Here is a 16,199-nt window from a genome sequence, read left to right on the forward strand (position 1 = left end):
AAAGATCGATGCCCTAGCTCTCAGGACCAGTGGCAGTACACCACAGGCTCCTTTCCCAAGTACTCCTCTCTGTACAAACTGAACAGCTCCTGGTTGTCATCCTTTGTCAGAGATTTTCTGCCTCTACAGCAAGAATCCAGATACTTCCACATTTGAACTCAGCCTGCTGGAGGAAGTTGTGTCTTTTTGAGATCTAATTGAAAACAAGTTCTGCTTGTGAAAGTATGTTTTATTACCTAGAAGTATTCGTGTAAGAAGGCACTTCTGTTACAGCCATATTAAGACCACTAAGTTTGCATTAAAATTCCACCACCCTAATTATATCATGGTTGGCATGACACTGGTGAGGGTGATGTCCCCGTTGATGCAGAGTTTGTTGATCGCATTCAGCTGCTTCTCACGGAAGTTGTACTGCAGCAAGTGGGCACCGTCAACCGCTACCTTGAAGTGATCCACCTCGCAGAGGATCTGGAGCTGAAATAAAAACCTTAGCTCAGCCAAAAAATAACCATTGCATTTGCTCTTGAAGAAATTTTAAGCTGCAGACTGGTGCTGGCTGAAGGTTGTTGCCAGCGGAGTGCAGCCGAGGGGCATGTGGAGAAGCTGGTGCAGCAGCTCTCAGCTGCAAAACCACCAGTGACCGTTGCCTTCCCCAGAGCCCCGCCGCACTCTTCCTTCCCCCGTGTTTTAGCCCATGGTTTGTCTTGTGACTACATTGGTTCAAGAACTGGTACTCCATGGCTCACACAGTGAGAGCTGTGTTCCCATCACCTACGAAACCATTTTGCAGGAGAAAAAGTTTGTGGAGAGTGCTTGGCTGTTAACAGGGGAAACACCTTCTAGAAACCTGCCCAACAACTGCTGAGAATGACAGCGTAAATTGGAAGGATATAATAATAAATGGGAATAACCGAAGTGGGGAGAAGTTCTACCCTGGGCACCTGGGCCTGCTGGAGCAGGTAGGTGCAGGGAATGTGCTGTAGGACCGGCTGTGTGGGGCAGCCAGGGAAGCACACCAGCCCTAGGATCACCTCTAGGAGCTGATTCCTGTGCAAGAGCATCGAGGTCCTTGCAGTGAGTCTTGTTACACAGCCCTGACCGAACCCACCCACTGCATGTTGCAGGTGCACTTGAGACTGAGCTGGGGTTTTTTTTGTTACCTGGAAGGGTTTTCCAGCTTCAAATGGAAACCTGGGAGCTGTCCTCTCCTCCTTTCCCCAGTTATTCTGGAACATCGAATTGCAGACGATGACTTTTTTGTTGTCTTCATTGAAGCGCGGATTGAAGTGGAAGGCAATGTCATTCCCCTTCTTGAAATCCAGTGAAAACCTGCAAAGACAGTAACAGGTGCGCTGCTTTTTCTACAAAAGCCCTGGGCTCTCTTACAGGGCTTGCCAAAAGTGGCAGCAAGTGGGCAGAACCCCAGGGCCCGTCGGGCACTGACAGGGCATTTACACATTGTATAATATTTGATTTTACACCAGGCAGGTGTTATTCAGGAATGGAAAGCAAATTCCAGCACCCCTGCTCCATCCAGTGGCACCCCAGGACCCCCCTGGCCCTCGGTGCTGGATGCCCCGGTACCTGTTTGGGTTGGGGTTGACTGTTCCCATGATGGTTATGAGCATCCGAGGCATGAGTCCTGCCTGCAGGGGCAGGTCGAAGGGGACTTTCTGGGAGACAACAGGAATTCAGTGTTAGCTAAAAAGCACATCGAAAGCCAAAATGTTCAGGCACAGGCTGGCGCTTGGTGTGACAACACACCGGGGCAGCCCTGTGACACAGTGACCACCCATGCCACCCCCCAGGGGACAGTCAGCCCCAGATCCCTCCCATGGCCAAGCGCAATCGGGCAGTGAAGACACAGAAACCCTTAGAATATGACAGAGCTGTTACCATTGGAGGAGCTGGTCCCCCCTGCGGAGGAGGGGGCCCAAATCCAGGGCCACTGGATGGTTGTCCTGGGGCAGGATACGACCCTGGTCCTGCTGGTGCTCCAGGGAATGCTCCAGGTGCTCCGGGATATGGTCCCTGTCCTGGTGCTCCAGGATATGCCCCTGGTGCTCCAGGATATGCCCCTGGTGCTCCGGGATATGCTGCTGGTGCACCAGGATAGGACCCTGGAGGGCCGGGGTATGCCGGGAATGTCCCAGGAGCTGGTGGCTGGTTCCCCCAGGAGGGCCAGCCCTGGGGTGGGGGTGCAGAGGGGGTCGGGTTGTTGTTGGTGGCCAAGGCGTCGTTTAACTGGGGACAGAGGGGAGAGGAGGAGGGTTAGGTGACAGCAATGCTGGAGTCAGGCTGAGTCCTCCAACATCCATCTTTTGTAGCCTACAGCGTGCGCGAGGGCAAGAGCTCAGTTACTCCCCAGCAGCAGGGGTGGCTGAGCGCCTGGGCTGAGGCTTCCAGAAAACCAGTAAACACCGATGTTACTGGGGCGGATTTGAGGAGTTACGCAGGTTTGCAAACACATGTTCCCAGCCCTGCCAAAGGTCCCCGCTTCAAGGCAAGGCACCAGTCGCAGCCCCCGTGGTGGTTTGTTTTTTAAAGAAATTCATACTTACAGAGAAACCGTCTGACATTTTTCCTAAAACAAAAAGACAAAGCGCACTTAAGTAATTTTTAACATACACCACCTGAAAAATAGAGGTTTTTGAGACCAGTTAAGAGTTTACAGTGGCAACGGGCTGGAAAGGGGTGAGTCCCTGAATCACGTACCCGGCAGGCAGGGAGGACGGCTCCGGCAGCGCAGAACAAACCCTGGTCTGATACCTGCGGGAGGAATGGAGGGTCAGGCCACGGGCAGCCTGCATGGCCCCGGGGGGAATCCAGCCCTGGACCCTGCCAGCAAGGCCCTTGGGGGGGTGATGGCAGCATGGGGGGGAGGCACAGCCACCTCCCTGCCCTGGCTGGGGGGTGCTGGCTGCCTGTGCAAGGCCCTGGGTGACCCCCACACCCATGCAGGAGCAGAGCTACTTGGTGGGATGAGTAATGTGGTATTGGCACCCAGCCGTGTCACAGGTTCGGTTTCGTCCTGCGTGCCAGCCGCAGTCAGCATGATTCACTTCCCCATCCCCAAAGCATCATCCCAGAAAATGTTTCAATTAAAAAAAAAAAAAAAAAACAACAACAAAAAAATCCCTGGAGGGGCTGCAGCTGCAAACATGTGCTGCGGGGTGGGGTGGGGGGGCTACAAACCCAGCACCGCACATCGGGGGACATGTAGCCACCCCATGACACACGGGACAGACACCTGCAGCAGACCTGGCAGGGCGAGAGGCGGGGGTGGCACCCCTGGGTGGAGGTCCCCTTACCCAATTGCCCCACACTGGCTGGAGGGCACCGTGGGGGGGACACACGTGCCACCAACCGCTCCGGGCCAGTGGACAGAAGCTGCTTTTCAAGTTTTATGAGTCCATGCCGAGCTGCTCCGCCAAATGCATACCTGCCTGTGTGCAGGAATAGCTGCTGCCTGAGCTGGATTCCTCCCATCAAAGACAGCATTCATAAAAGAAGAGGAAAAAAAAAAAAAAAAGAGGAGAGGCAGAAACAGGGAAAGAAAAGGAAAATTCCCAACCGAAAGCAGAGAAGAAAACTTCTCTTTGAAAGGAACGTCCAGACACACAAGGGTCACGGCAGATCTGCGGACAGTGGGAACGCCGCAGGTTTCACAACCAACAGGTAACCCCATCCCTGCAAAACATCCACACTCCTGCCCCCGCACCATTTCTCAGTCAGCCTTTCAACCGGCATCCAGGAGCCCGGACTGTTTGAACAGCCCGTATCTCAAAAAGCTTTTATTTGCCTTCGGGGGTGTTTTGGACTTTTTTTAAGCCCTTGGGTTTGCCATGTGTTTGCAGCGCTGAGCCGAGGGTGCACAGCTCCTGCGGGCTCCCCGGGGCTGCATCCAGCCAGGCTGAGCTGTGGGTGCCGATGGCTTGTGCTGCTTGGGCAGGGGGTCCCCCTGCTCCCCCTGCCCACCCTGCAACACCTCAGGGAGAAGTATTTTTGCTCCCCTGCCTGGATTTCTTACTGCTTCGGCCTGGTGGGGCCAGCGCGGCAGGAGTCTCGTGTCTCCCCACCAGTCCAGGGATGGTCGATTTGATAAATAAACAAAATAAAATTTGTTATCAAGAAAGGAAAGTCTTGAAACACCACTGTTCTTCTGCCACCAAACGGTGCCACCCGGCTTGGAGCTCAGCAGCCAACTTGTCTCCCAGTCACCGCAGCGCGCAGCCCTGGGACATCTCCCCGGGAATGCTCCGGGGCTGGGTGCCCGCTGCCCGGCCGCTGGCGCCACGGGAAGGGTGGTTTTTCCCACCCACGGCACCGGGCAGCTCTGCCCTTCGGCAGCACCTCCGGGGTGCTGAGCTTGAGCCGGATGCGGCCGCCCCAGCGGCTCCGGGGCTCCCGCCGCCCCGAGGGACAGAGGGACAGCGGGACAGCAGCGGGGGCACCCCCGGGTGCGTCCCCAGTGTTTCCTACAGGCACCCAACACGGGAAAACTTGGGAAGGAAAGAGGTTCCTTCCCTCTCCCCTTCGGCTCTCTTTCTGCGGTGACTTTCCTGGGTGTCTCTCGCGGGCCCCCCAGCCCCTCCCTCCCCCCCGCGTGCCTTTTGGGGCTCGGGCAGGGCGCCCCGACACCCGGCAGGTGCAAACCGCCTTACAGCTCCATCCTATTTGCCATCCCACCGGGACCCCAAGCATTCCCAAAAGCCAGCGAGGGCTTTCTCTGCGCCCCGTGGCGCGTCCCCCACCGCCCAGAGCCCCGCACAAGGGGACAGCGCAGCCCTGCACCCCCGCTCCCTCCCGGGATCCCCACGGGGGATGCACCGAGCCCCCCCCCGCGGGGACGAGCAACACCCTTAACCCTTTCTTTGCCAGGCAATAGGTGCCCAAACCCCACCGCTGCTCCCCCCGCCCCGGGACCCCGCGCGTGGGCGCAGCCGCTCACCCGGGTGCAGCGGCGGCGACTGGCTCCTGTCCCGCGGCGCCCGTGGGCGCGGACACGGCGGCAGCGGCGGGGACCCGCCTGCCCGGGGCGGGGACGGGGCGGGCACGGGGCAGCTGCCGCCCCCCGCGCTGGGAAGGGCCCTGGCAGCAGGAGGCCTTCGTCATATTTGCCTTTATGAAACGGTGACCCCCCACTAAGGGGGGACATTTGGCCGTCCCGTGTCTCATGTCTCGAGTGGGTCCATCTCCAGGCATCGGGGTCCGCAGTGTCTGACCCTGGCGCAGCCGGACCCCGCGAGCACAGCCGCGGCCGTAGCCCTTGCAAGAGCCCCGTCTGCATAGCCCACGGCTCCAGCTTTACTAAAGTTCAATAAACCACAAATTTACTTTTAAATTTCCGACGTTTTCTGCTTCACTGCGGAGACTGCCGAGAAAAAAACGACAAAAAAGCTTTGGGTTTCACCTGCCGCAGCAAGGCTGGCAGGAGACCAAGGCTGGGGAAGCCCTTAACGGCAGCTGGAATTTCAACAAGCACGATGGTACTTGGAGCTGAGGGTGAATCATCTCCTGCTTCCTCAGTGGGCTTCACAGCTTAAAGTGATAGAAAAGGAAAAGGTGCGTTTGCGTGCTGAAATCCTGATCTGCTGCCCAGTGCTGCTGGTACAATAGAAGAGAATGGGATGGGATGGGATGGGATGGGATGGAATAAAAAAATAAAATAAAATAAAATAGAATAAATAGAATAATTTCACTTGGAAGGGACCTACAGCGATCATCTAGTCCAACTGCCTGACCACTTCAGGGCTGACCAAAGGTTATTAAGGGATGCACACATTAATTGGTGTCATTAACAACGTAGAAACTACTGCTTGAAGGCAGCGGCTGAACTCAATGGCTTAGCTGGTCCTGCAGCTGGTACGGAGGGAGAAAAAAGGCAAAAATCTGTTGAGTTTGGTTGTAATGATTTGTAGTAGAGCTTCCTGCAGTTCATCTCTGCTTAGCTAAAAGATTGGGCTTCAGAGGAAGGCGCCCTCCTCTCTACTGGGGCACCCGCCTGGATTTTAGCATCATTCAGCTGAATACTTGTCACCAGGATTTGGACCAAACTTAAGCATGAAAAAATGCCATTGGCTGATGAGAGATGCCAGGGATACCCAAGGGAATGGGATGCCCCACTCGGGGAAACACTTTAACAGGGAGCACTGCTTCATTTGCCTTTCACAGCACCCAAACCTCACCACAATAAATAAACACTGTGCTATCTTGGGGGATGTTTTAGGGCAAAGGGAGCTGGAGAGGATTTAAGCCAGTAACGCTGAAGGATCCCTGATACATTGCATGAGTATCTGGAGCTTCCTGAGCCTGTAACGCGAGCAGGAGGAGATCACTGCTCTTCAGAACAACTGTTCAAGTCCTGGCTCCAGCATCTGCCTAAAGCACAGCCCTTCCGAGAGCAGACTCATCAAGAGGTGTGCATGTCCAGAGCACACGTTCGTGAAATTATTCGAGTGACGTGCACTAAGTGTTTTTAAACAGGCACTGGCGATTTCTGCCTTCCTGGATAAGGCTGTATTAACTCGTTAGTCCTCACCGCTTTTTCCCTTCCTCCCTAGGACTCCTCCAGATGTCTTTGGCAAGAGGTGTTTTCATGAAAAACCTCTGTAGTTATTTTCAGGATTTTGCTCAAAAGCTCCACACATTTACCAGAGTGGTCTGCCTGTTTTTTTCCACTTCCAGTGCCATAAGCTTTGTGCTTCCAGTTACGCAACAGATGCACAGTGTTAAAAAAATGTTTGACCAAAAGTGGAAAAGTGAACCAAAATCTGAGCTAATTTCTTTACTTCAATAAACCAAGCAGCAGTGAAGACAATGACTGAGCATCCCTTCGGTATTCACGGGGTGGGTGCCGAGAGCTCTTTGCACGCAGAGCTGTGAAACGTCCACATTTCGCTTTGCTCCACACCACCGGAGTCATCCCGCCGTGACTCACAGTCGGACACAGAGGTGTGGCAACTGTGGTTTTCAAGCTTTGCCTCTCCAGATCAAGCACGGAGAGCAGCTGGGTTTATTGCCAGAGCCCCAAGCAAGGCAGAGCACAAGCACACGGGTGCTGTAGGAGATTAAGTCACGGCGATCACATCTTGCTTGCAATGGTGCAAGGCCTGGTGATGCACAGCTTTGCAATGTGGGGCTGGCTGCTTTTCAAAAGCGGATAAAAAAATAGTCATTTCTCAAAAATAGGCATATACTTGGGGTCTGGATTTTTTTAAGCATTCATAAGCAACCTGTTTGCTTTAGAGACTCTTCATGTAAAATGCAACTCTGCATGGTACCATGTACAATTTAAAGTCCCAAACTGCAAACCCAAGGGGTGGGAAGAGACAGAGGACCCTGGCAGGTGGCTCGGCCATCAGATCATGCTGTTTCTTAGGGATGTACTCTCTGATGTGCTACTCACTGCGGCCAAACACATTCATAGAATCACAGAATGGTTTGGGTTGGAAGGGACCTTAAAGACCATCTAGTTGCAACCCTCCTGCCATGGTCTTGCATTAAAGGATTAAAGGGGATGGAGTAATTTAGCAGGAAATACACACACACACACACGCACACATGCACGCAAGCACACACGCACACTCTCTCACACACATACACACACACCCATCCCCTCCACCTTCCAACTTTCCTCACCGAGGTGGGAGGTTAGGTCCGGCGAGGTTTAAATTCTAGGTGATGTTCAATTTACCACTATCAGTCCAGTTGTGTTTATTACGTATATTAAACTACCACGGGTCTGGATGCACTGATAGCAGTCTGCACCGCCAGTCCAGCCATGCTCATGAACTAGCATGGCCACACTCTCTCTCTCTAAATATATATATATTTATATACACAAAGTGCCTATCACCATATTGATAAACATTCTTTGGAACCACTCTAGGGTTTGGTCACGTTCAATGAGAAACTGCGACGACCAGCTACTTAACAGTGCAGTTTTATTAGCAACAGATGGACAGGTTCTTTTGACTGCCGATGACAGTGACTGTCTGCAAAAAGGCACAAGCAAATAAAATGTTATAAAGTATAAAATGTGCAGAAAAGTTACAACAATACAGCCTGGCTACAAATATTTAAAAGTAACTCTCTAGAGATATTTCCAAGTCTCCCAAAGAAGCTCTTAATTTAAGTTCCACCTAAGGGGGGAGAAGCAAGGCTCAGCCCATCGGCCGGTCACAGGAGTCCGTCTTGGTGGCATCTTCCCCTAGCTTGTTCTCGGTGGCATCTTACCCACTTGTCCCCTCATTCATTCACTTTTTATACTTCTCTTTACTCTCAGGCGGAGCCTGCGTGACCCTAGTCATACATTCCTTCATTATTATTGGTGTAAAGTTCTTTTCATTTAATGATATGATTCATTTTAAATTTACTGCGCACGCTCCCGGCACGGGGGATCCACTCTCTTCAGGGGGGACCATTTGAGTAGGAGTTATTTTACCCTAGCATCCTTGAGTCTTATCACTTCAGCAGTTTGTTTGCTTTTAGCAGTTAGCTCGTCCTCGTCAGAAGGCTCTGAGGTGCTGAGCAGGCCTGGTTTCCTGACCTTCTCTTGCAGATAACGAGGCTCTTGCTTGGTCTTCGTCACAGTTGTTGGTCCAGCAACTGACATCTTCTCATATATTTTCCAGCTGCTATGCATCACTGCTGGTACCATCACGTTCCCAGTCCTGCAGGGAGCACAGCAGAGCCTCGCCATGGTGACTCCACTCCGCTCCACCCTGCACTGCTCCTCTAGGATAGCAGGTTGTGTGGCTTAGGGAACTGTGGTGCTGTACATTTCATGCATGCCAACCATCCTGAAAGTGATAGCTGTATTTTACCCTAAAAAGCTTTCTGTAACACTACGCTTCTATGAGGACCCAATTTTTTTCTATTCCCCCCCCACGCCCCCCCCAAGGTGATTTTCCCACACATGAGCAGGGACACTTCCCACCAGCCCAGGTTGCTCCCAGCCCCATCCAGCCTGGCCCTGAGCACTCCCAGGGATGGGGCATCCACAGCTGCTCTGGGCAGCCTGTGCCAGCGCCTCGCCGCCCTCACAGTAAAGAATTTCTTCCTCATATCTCATCTATAGCTGTCCTCTTTTCATTTGAAGCTGTCCCCCCTTGTCCTATCACTCCATGCCTTCGCAAAAAGTCCCTCTCTTGTTGGCCCCTTTTACTAGAAGTCCCCAGAGCGTGTCCCTGGAGCCTTCTCTTCTCCAGGCTGAACCACCCCATTCTCTAAGCGCAATTTACTTTCCTCATCTTAAAACGCCCAGCATTTACCTGATAGCAGGCGAGAGCCAAGTGATATTTAACGGCATGCCGGTTTTGGCTGGGGTAGAGTTAATTTTCCCTCATAGTAGGTAATTCGGGGTTATGTTTTGGGTTTGTGCTGCAAACAGTGTTGATAAGGCAGAGATGTTTTTGTTGCTGCTGAGCAGGGCTTACACGGTTTCTGCCCCTCACCCCACCCCACCAGCAAGCAGGCCTGGGGGGGGGGGGGCACAAGAAATTGAGGGGGGACACAGCCAGGGCAGCTGACCCCAGTGCCCAAAGGGCTGTCCCACACCACGTGGCGTCATGCCCAGTGCATAGAGCTGGGGGAAGGAGGAGGAAGGGGGGACACATCTGGAGCGATGGTGTTCGTCTTCTTGAGTCACGGTCACGCGTGCTGGAGCCCTGCACTCCTGCAGATGGCTGAGCACCTGCCTGCTGGTGGGAAGTGGTGAAGGGATTCCCTGGCTTGCTTTGCTTGCAATCGCAGCTTTTGCTTTACCTGTTAAACTGCCTTTATCTCAACCCATCAGTTTTCTCACTTTCACTCTTCCGATTCTCTCCCCCGTTGCACTGGGGCTGAGCTGCCACCTGGGGTTAAACCCGACAAACGGCCACCCAGCAATAAGGCTGGAGAGGAGCCAATTCCTGCAGTTCCACGGTGGGCTCAGGGTCAGTCCAGGCTGGGGAGTAACTCACCCACCAACGCTGGGTTCCCCAGACACTCAGGCATCATTACACTGGACAGCAACATACATTATTAAACATTTTCCTCTAGCAATAACCTTTGACAGGCTGCTCTGCAACAGCTTTGATGTGCCACCACCTCTTGAAGGGTCACCTGCCATTGCGTCACGGTGATGTTCACCACTGGGTTAATTAACTACATGCTAGAGTAGCTTAAAGAAGCCATTTAAGCTGAAGAACTGCACAAGACGGAGCAAATAGAAAATTAATTAATGGAGACTGAGCGCTAGAAGCCAGGAGTGGAGGTGAGAGGAGAGCAGGGGGCTGCAGCAGCAGCCACCTCGTGCCACCGCACAGGCAGGGACCAGTGGAGGCAGCCAGCTGTGCCACACCAGTGGCGCAGGCAGCCCCGTCCTCTGCAGGAACCAGGCTGCAGGATGCTGAGCTCTGTTGCTTAAGGCTTGAGGGTTGGCTTGTTTTGAAGAACAGTTTAAAAAAAAATATATATATACACACACATTGTTACAGATAAAATATATATACACATATTAAAAATATACATATTAAAAAACGACAGTTTGCCATTACAATTCAGAATTATCAGTGCTTTACTTGGCCCCAGCACCCTTTATGCTGAGTTCTGTCAGGAGTTAATGCCTTCTCCGCCTCTTATTCTTGTGGCTACCGAGCCTCCCAGAGGCAAAAGACCCCACCCCAATGAGCAGCCTGTCTCTACAAAGTTAAATAACTTTAAAGCAGCCATTTCAAACTTCTTATTAGAAATTCATAAACAGAAAGCTGCTTCTCTCTTGTCCTCTTGGCAGTAGATTAATGGGAAAGGTACCAATCCGGAGGGCAAGGTCAATGGCACAGGAGATGCGCTCACCTTTGCAGAGCGGAACGACGTGCATCCGTGGGATTTTATCGTTCGCGTGATTTCTGTGGCCTGGCTGGTGCCATCCCATGCCGTGCTTGGGCTGCAGATCTGCCACCAAGGCCATGCTTGGCACAATCCCAAGGTGCTAAACTCGACCGTCGTCTCTCCTTCTTCCATCTGCAAACCTCCCAGGCTGGGGAACTGCGACGACATTCACCTCCTTGCTCAGCCACAGGTGAGGTTCCGTGTGCCGGCGCAGAGCCCCACGCTGCACCCCCCCCAAAGGGGCAGCTCGGTTCCAGCCCTCCATGCCACCCCCCGAGGCACCCCCCGCTCTCTGTGGCAATAAAAAAGGGGCATCGCAGCAAAAACAGGCAACGGGATGCTCCTCCGTGGCCTGCAGGCTCACGTGATGCCCTCCCAGGACTCCTGAGAAGAGGGTCTTGCAGAGAATCCAGCAGCCCCCCTCCCCCGCATACGGCCCTTTCTGGGGAGATGGCTCACTTGAGAGCCTCCTGGGGTACTTTACTCACCCCCCAACACCCAAACATCACCTTGATCTACTGCTAGTGAAAAATGCAATGCAGAGGAAGGTTGAGCACTTCAATAACTCAAGTCTGACAGCAAAGAAAGCAAAAGCAGCAGATAAGGAGCATCGATGTCCGCAGCACTGTCCCTGCTGCTCACATGCACTGGCAAGCCTGGATTCACTCTTTTTCCTGTGGCAGCTCCCTTTTATTCTCTCTTTATGAAGCACAACGCAAAACTCCCACTTTTGCAGTTTTCTTCTCCTACAAAACAGAGCACTAAGGCAAGACTGCAGCTCATCTAGCTCCCTCTCGCCCTGAAGGAAGGTGCCAGGGGAACAGCAAGCCCCCCCTGCCCCCGAAAGCTTTGTGCTGCTTCCAGCGCTGACACCGCAGCCGAGCAGAACCATGCTACAGTTTGAATCTTTTCCATTATTAAAGATGAATAAATGAGAAGCACTTTGCGCCTGACGTGCCCAGCTGAGCGCTACCTTTGTTTCCAAGCGCTAAATGAGTCTCGTAGCAATTTGCAGCATTAGAGATTTACCAAAGTCATTAAACACCTCCTCCGGCTGGGAGCTTAATAGCAACTAACTCCCCCACTGCACCAAGCTCCGTGCCGCACGCTGCCCCACGGCCCTTAAGGAAGGTCCTTCATCCTAACGTTATTAAATAACTGGATGAGAAATCCCTACAGCGATCCCAAACGCCCATGCAAGATGAAGTGGAAGACTCCCCTGGCTTGCTGCCATCAGAATGACAAGGTCCTGGTGCTTTTCCTGGCTGTGCTGCCTGCGTGCCCAAACTCGCAGCCCTCATTCAACCTTACAAGAAAAAAATCCAGCCCCCAAAGCCGAAAGGACTAGCGTGGCATTGCAGGAGGGGCTTGAACCAGTCCGAGCCCAGCCCCACCAAAGCTGGGGTGAGCCCCTGCTGTCGCTCTGGGTGCAGCACCCGTGGAGGGGCTCCCCTGGCCAAGCCTTGCCCCCCACTGGCCCTGAGCCAGCTGTGCCCCAGGAAAGATGCTCGACAAGGAGAGCGAAAGCCCCACGCGATGCTGCGCTGAACGTATCCGGCTGGCAAGGAAACACAAAGGCCACAGACGAGACTGTTCAGGCTGCAGCTGCAATCCTGACCTCTCGGAAAAGTTTACTTTAAAATAGCTTCATTACAACAGCAAGCATAGAATCATAATTCAGGCTGGAAAAGACCTTGAAGATCATCGAGTCTAACTGCAATGGGTGGCTTTTACCATAGCTCAGCAAACCAGGGATGGGGAAGAGTAAAGGAAGCATTGTGAGGGTCCCTGGCCGGTTGGCCAAATTTCATTCTTTGCTGCTTTTGAGACTAGATTTTTGCAAAGCACAGAAATTCATTCTCCTATGAAAACTTCCACTAAACAGGGCTCAGATTTAACTCTGGTGTACCATGTGTCTGTGTTCCTCTAATACGAGTCAGTGCAAAGACACAACTTAAAACACCATCTCCTGAACTGCACTGTAAGTCACTAAAACCTTGCTGAGCGTTTTATTTTATCAACTTCAGTGTTAAAAATAATCAACTCCAAACGCAGCCGCCTCTGCCAGGGAGCCCAGAGCAGCAGCAGTGCCCTCTCCTGACGGCACCAGGACGTGGATGGGCAGCTCCCAGCTGGGAGAGCAAAAAAAAAAACCCTGAGGGATCACATCAGGCTTTGCTTTCAAACAGCCACGAGCTCATTTTTCCAGCATCTGATTTATTTGAGCCACTCAGAGCGGTTTTTGCTTGGTGTCGCTCCACAGACACTCTCTTTTTAACAATTACTTACTCTGACAGCCAGTACAGACCAACAGGTGAGCACCAAGGCCAGGAGGATGGCAGCAGCAGCTCGGACCTACTGATGCGATCATCCCTACCTTCCAGGTCACGCTGTGTTACTCACGCTCAGCGTTCCGAGCAGGAAAATGGGGACAGCATCCAGATTGAAATGCGAACATGAAAGTGTGACGTGGAAGCTGCTAAGACTTTGAAGTGCCTGTATTAAAATCTTTCAAGATCATCAACTCTGTCTCCTTGAGGAGCAGCAACGAACTCCAGCGTTGCGCAGCAAGAACAAGCACCAGGATATCAAAGCATTAATTCTTCCCCCTTCTAAGCAAACTTAAAATAGGATATTGTGCTGCCTTCTCTGTGCGTAACTAAAGGGAACGCAGGCAAATTAGAAAGCACCAGATTCAAAACCCTTTTGAATGTTTTCTGTCATACAAAGCACTATATGAAGCTTTTCACATCGTGCAAATCAAGCCCCTTCTTGTGAAAAGGCACCCTAATGCAGTTTTACTTTTCATTATCCTTTAACAGCTTAGTAAAATGGAATATCCCGAGAGATCACCCCTCGTTAGCACATGCTGGGCTCCCATCAGAAGCCACAGAGCTACCCTGGAACACCACCACATTAATTAGACCAACAAGTCACCAATGACATCTGCAGTCGTTTGTCACCTTCTGCATCTGTTTGAAGAACAAATTCCATGTTTGCTTTTAATCAGACACAGAACAGCGTGAATATCTGATGAGTCGTGGCATGATTCTGGTGGGAAGGGACATCGGGCAGCTAGCTCCCAGCCTGCACTCTGAGCAGGGCCAGCTCCAAGGTCAGCTCAGGCTGCTCAGGGCTTTATCCAGCCAGCCTTCAAAACCTCCAAGGACGGAGACTGCACCACTCTTTGGGCAACCCACCCCAGCACTTGACTGTCCTCATGGTGAAAAATGTTTCTTTGTTGCTGGTCTGAACCTCTCACTTAAACTCCTGCCACCACCCAGTTTGCAGCAATAGGAGCTGGTGTTTGTGTTAGGACACAGTCTCCACCACCAGCAGGAAGCTTTCCTCTTTAAACCCAAGCTGTAATTTCCCCCTGCTTCACACAGAGGATGCCAGCTCCGGCCTAAATACCACTGGGAGACAGTGAGTAACAGAGTAAGGCACAGCAGGTACCCGCCACCTACCCAGCCTCCCCCCAACAGCCAACCCTGAACCACTGAAATAGCTCATCCTCCCTAGGACACCTCTCCTAGCTCAGAGAAACGAGTCATTCCGCAGAGCATGACATTAAACACTTATGGCAGACACATGCTCCAGCTCCTCTGGATGAGCTTCCTCCCACGACAAAAGCCTAACACCTCCTCGCCAGGGCCACTGTCCTGTTCACGCTGCTCCCCGCGGCAGCAGCAGCTTTTTTCCTCTGCCCCATCCAGCAGAACTCTGGGGAATGCACACGGGGCTGCAGCAGAGAAGTTATCTGGTTTAAAGATAGGGAAGCGATAGGGAGATGCGTATTATGCCACCATTAATGCCAAGCACAACAATTCCAGTGATTGATGGCACAGCTTGATGCAGGAGTTCTAGGGTTAAGTGCTACAAGAACTCCCTCCCCTAATCACCACAAGAACATGAATCTGCGAGAGCAGGTAAGATCTTGCACAGACAACAGAAGTAGGACCTGAAATGAAACCCAAAGGCGTGCCGGCTGACTTCTGAGCACGGCCCTTCCCTGCTGAGTGCCATGAGAAAGTTGGAAAGAGGACAGAAACACAGGCATTGCTATTTTATCTCCCAATCTCTCATTCAGCAGGGAGGGTACCCTTTGGAAAGTGATATTACAGAGCCGAAGCGTACATATATATATACACCGACTATCCCTTTTTACTTATCTAGGTGTAACTTAACTTTACCCTAAGCTATGATCAGCCGCACAGGGAATACAAAGTCGCCATTCTTCTGCCTTCACCGTCATTAAATGGGTCAACTCAGCCGGGAGATCACGAAGTACTTGCTCCCAACAGCACGCTGCCTCGGTGCACACAGCTTCCAGCGCTGCATCTCCCACACACCTGATTCTGCAGGCGAGATGATCAAAAAAAACTTCACCCTGCCATTAGCAGCTTAACGAGCGTGTGTATGCACGTGCATTTCTAGATCATTTAACTCAAATCCTCCCGAATTGTGAGAGCAGAGGGAAAAGTTATGGCTGATCCTCCCACTGCAACTACCTTGGAAATGGATTTGGGAAACCCGGGCTGATACAAAGCGAAGCGCAAGCGCCGTGTCTATATAGCCATCGGCCCTCTTCCCAGCGTGACCTTTAGAACCACAGCCTCTGCCTGTGCACGAGCGTGCATGGACCCAGGGGTGGGTGACGCCTGGGGAGCAGCCGGCCAGCGAGCACAGAGTTCCCCGCTCTCAGCCTCACAGATACCTGCCCCCGCCCACAGAGCGCGTCCCGACACAAGGCCGCTCCAGATCTTTCTCCAGATGTCTTGGGGTAAGCACCCCACCTCGTGTCATGCAGTGACAGTTAACCTGGCACCATGCTCTAGCTGATTAGAAGCTTCTATTAAAGTTGCAACTTGCATTTCTTGATATGGAAAGGATATCTTGATATGATAAGGAAAAATATTTATGGTAAGTTTTGTCCTTACTTAGATGCCTAAGGGCTCTTACTACACACAGGCTCAGGACTATCAACATCTCACCCTCTGGACAGCGCAGAGAGGCTGGAAACGGGCTGGCCAGTGAATCCATGCCTCCACACACAAGGGGGCCTGACCTTGCTTGGAGAATTGAGCCGTCTGCCTTCAAAACAGCAGTCCAGAACTAACATATCCTACATTGTCGATCTACCTCTGCACATCCTCCCCGCTCTGCAAGATCCCTGGAACAGTTTTTCACAACTACTCCCATAAGAATTATAGAATTATGTAGGTAAGTATCACTTGTTGGATTCTGCCCCCCCCCCCCCAAAAAAAGAAAAAAAATAAAAAATTCAAATACATTTTTTGGGTCTGCAGGGCAGTCCACAACTA

The 16,199-nt window shown here is 52.2% G+C and overlaps 1 protein-coding gene across 2 annotated transcripts; it reads right to left on the bottom strand.

Annotated features, from left to right (window-relative positions):
* Positions 1 to 214: 214 nt before the first annotated feature.
* On the bottom strand, positions 215 to 5,043 carry LGALS3 (galectin 3). 2 transcript variants are annotated; one of them, XM_037395012.1, is made up of 7 exons: positions 4,952 to 5,043; positions 2,716 to 2,769; positions 2,562 to 2,584; positions 1,897 to 2,244; positions 1,585 to 1,673; positions 1,161 to 1,329; positions 215 to 474 (listed from the first exon to the last, which is right to left on the bottom strand). In XM_037395012.1, exons 3-7 carry the CDS (start codon positions 2,577 to 2,579, stop codon positions 319 to 321), a joined length of 780 nt encoding a protein of 259 aa, XP_037250909.1. In that variant the 5' UTR covers positions 2,580 to 2,584; positions 2,716 to 2,769; positions 4,952 to 5,043; the 3' UTR covers positions 215 to 318. The 2 variants fall into 2 exon arrangements, with proteins under 2 accessions (XP_037250909.1, XP_037250910.1); XM_037395013.1 differs by lacking the exon at positions 1,897 to 2,244.
* Positions 5,044 to 16,199: the final 11,156 nt, after the last annotated feature.

The sequence above is a fragment of the Falco rusticolus genome, chromosome 7 (assembly GCF_015220075.1).
Source record: "Falco rusticolus isolate bFalRus1 chromosome 7, bFalRus1.pri, whole genome shotgun sequence".
In the NCBI taxonomy this organism is placed as follows: domain Eukaryota; kingdom Metazoa; phylum Chordata; class Aves; order Falconiformes; family Falconidae; genus Falco; species Falco rusticolus.

Coding starts and splice junctions, on each gene's coding strand:
- LGALS3 (XM_037395012.1), bottom strand. Junction 1,674..1,896: donor GGGGACCAGCTCCTCCAATG/GTAACAGCTCTG, acceptor GTTGTCTCCCAG/AAAGTCCCCTTCGACCTGCC. Junction 1,330..1,584: donor GTCAACCCCAACCCAAACAG/GTACCGGGGCAT, acceptor CTGTCTTTGCAG/GTTTTCACTGGATTTCAAGA.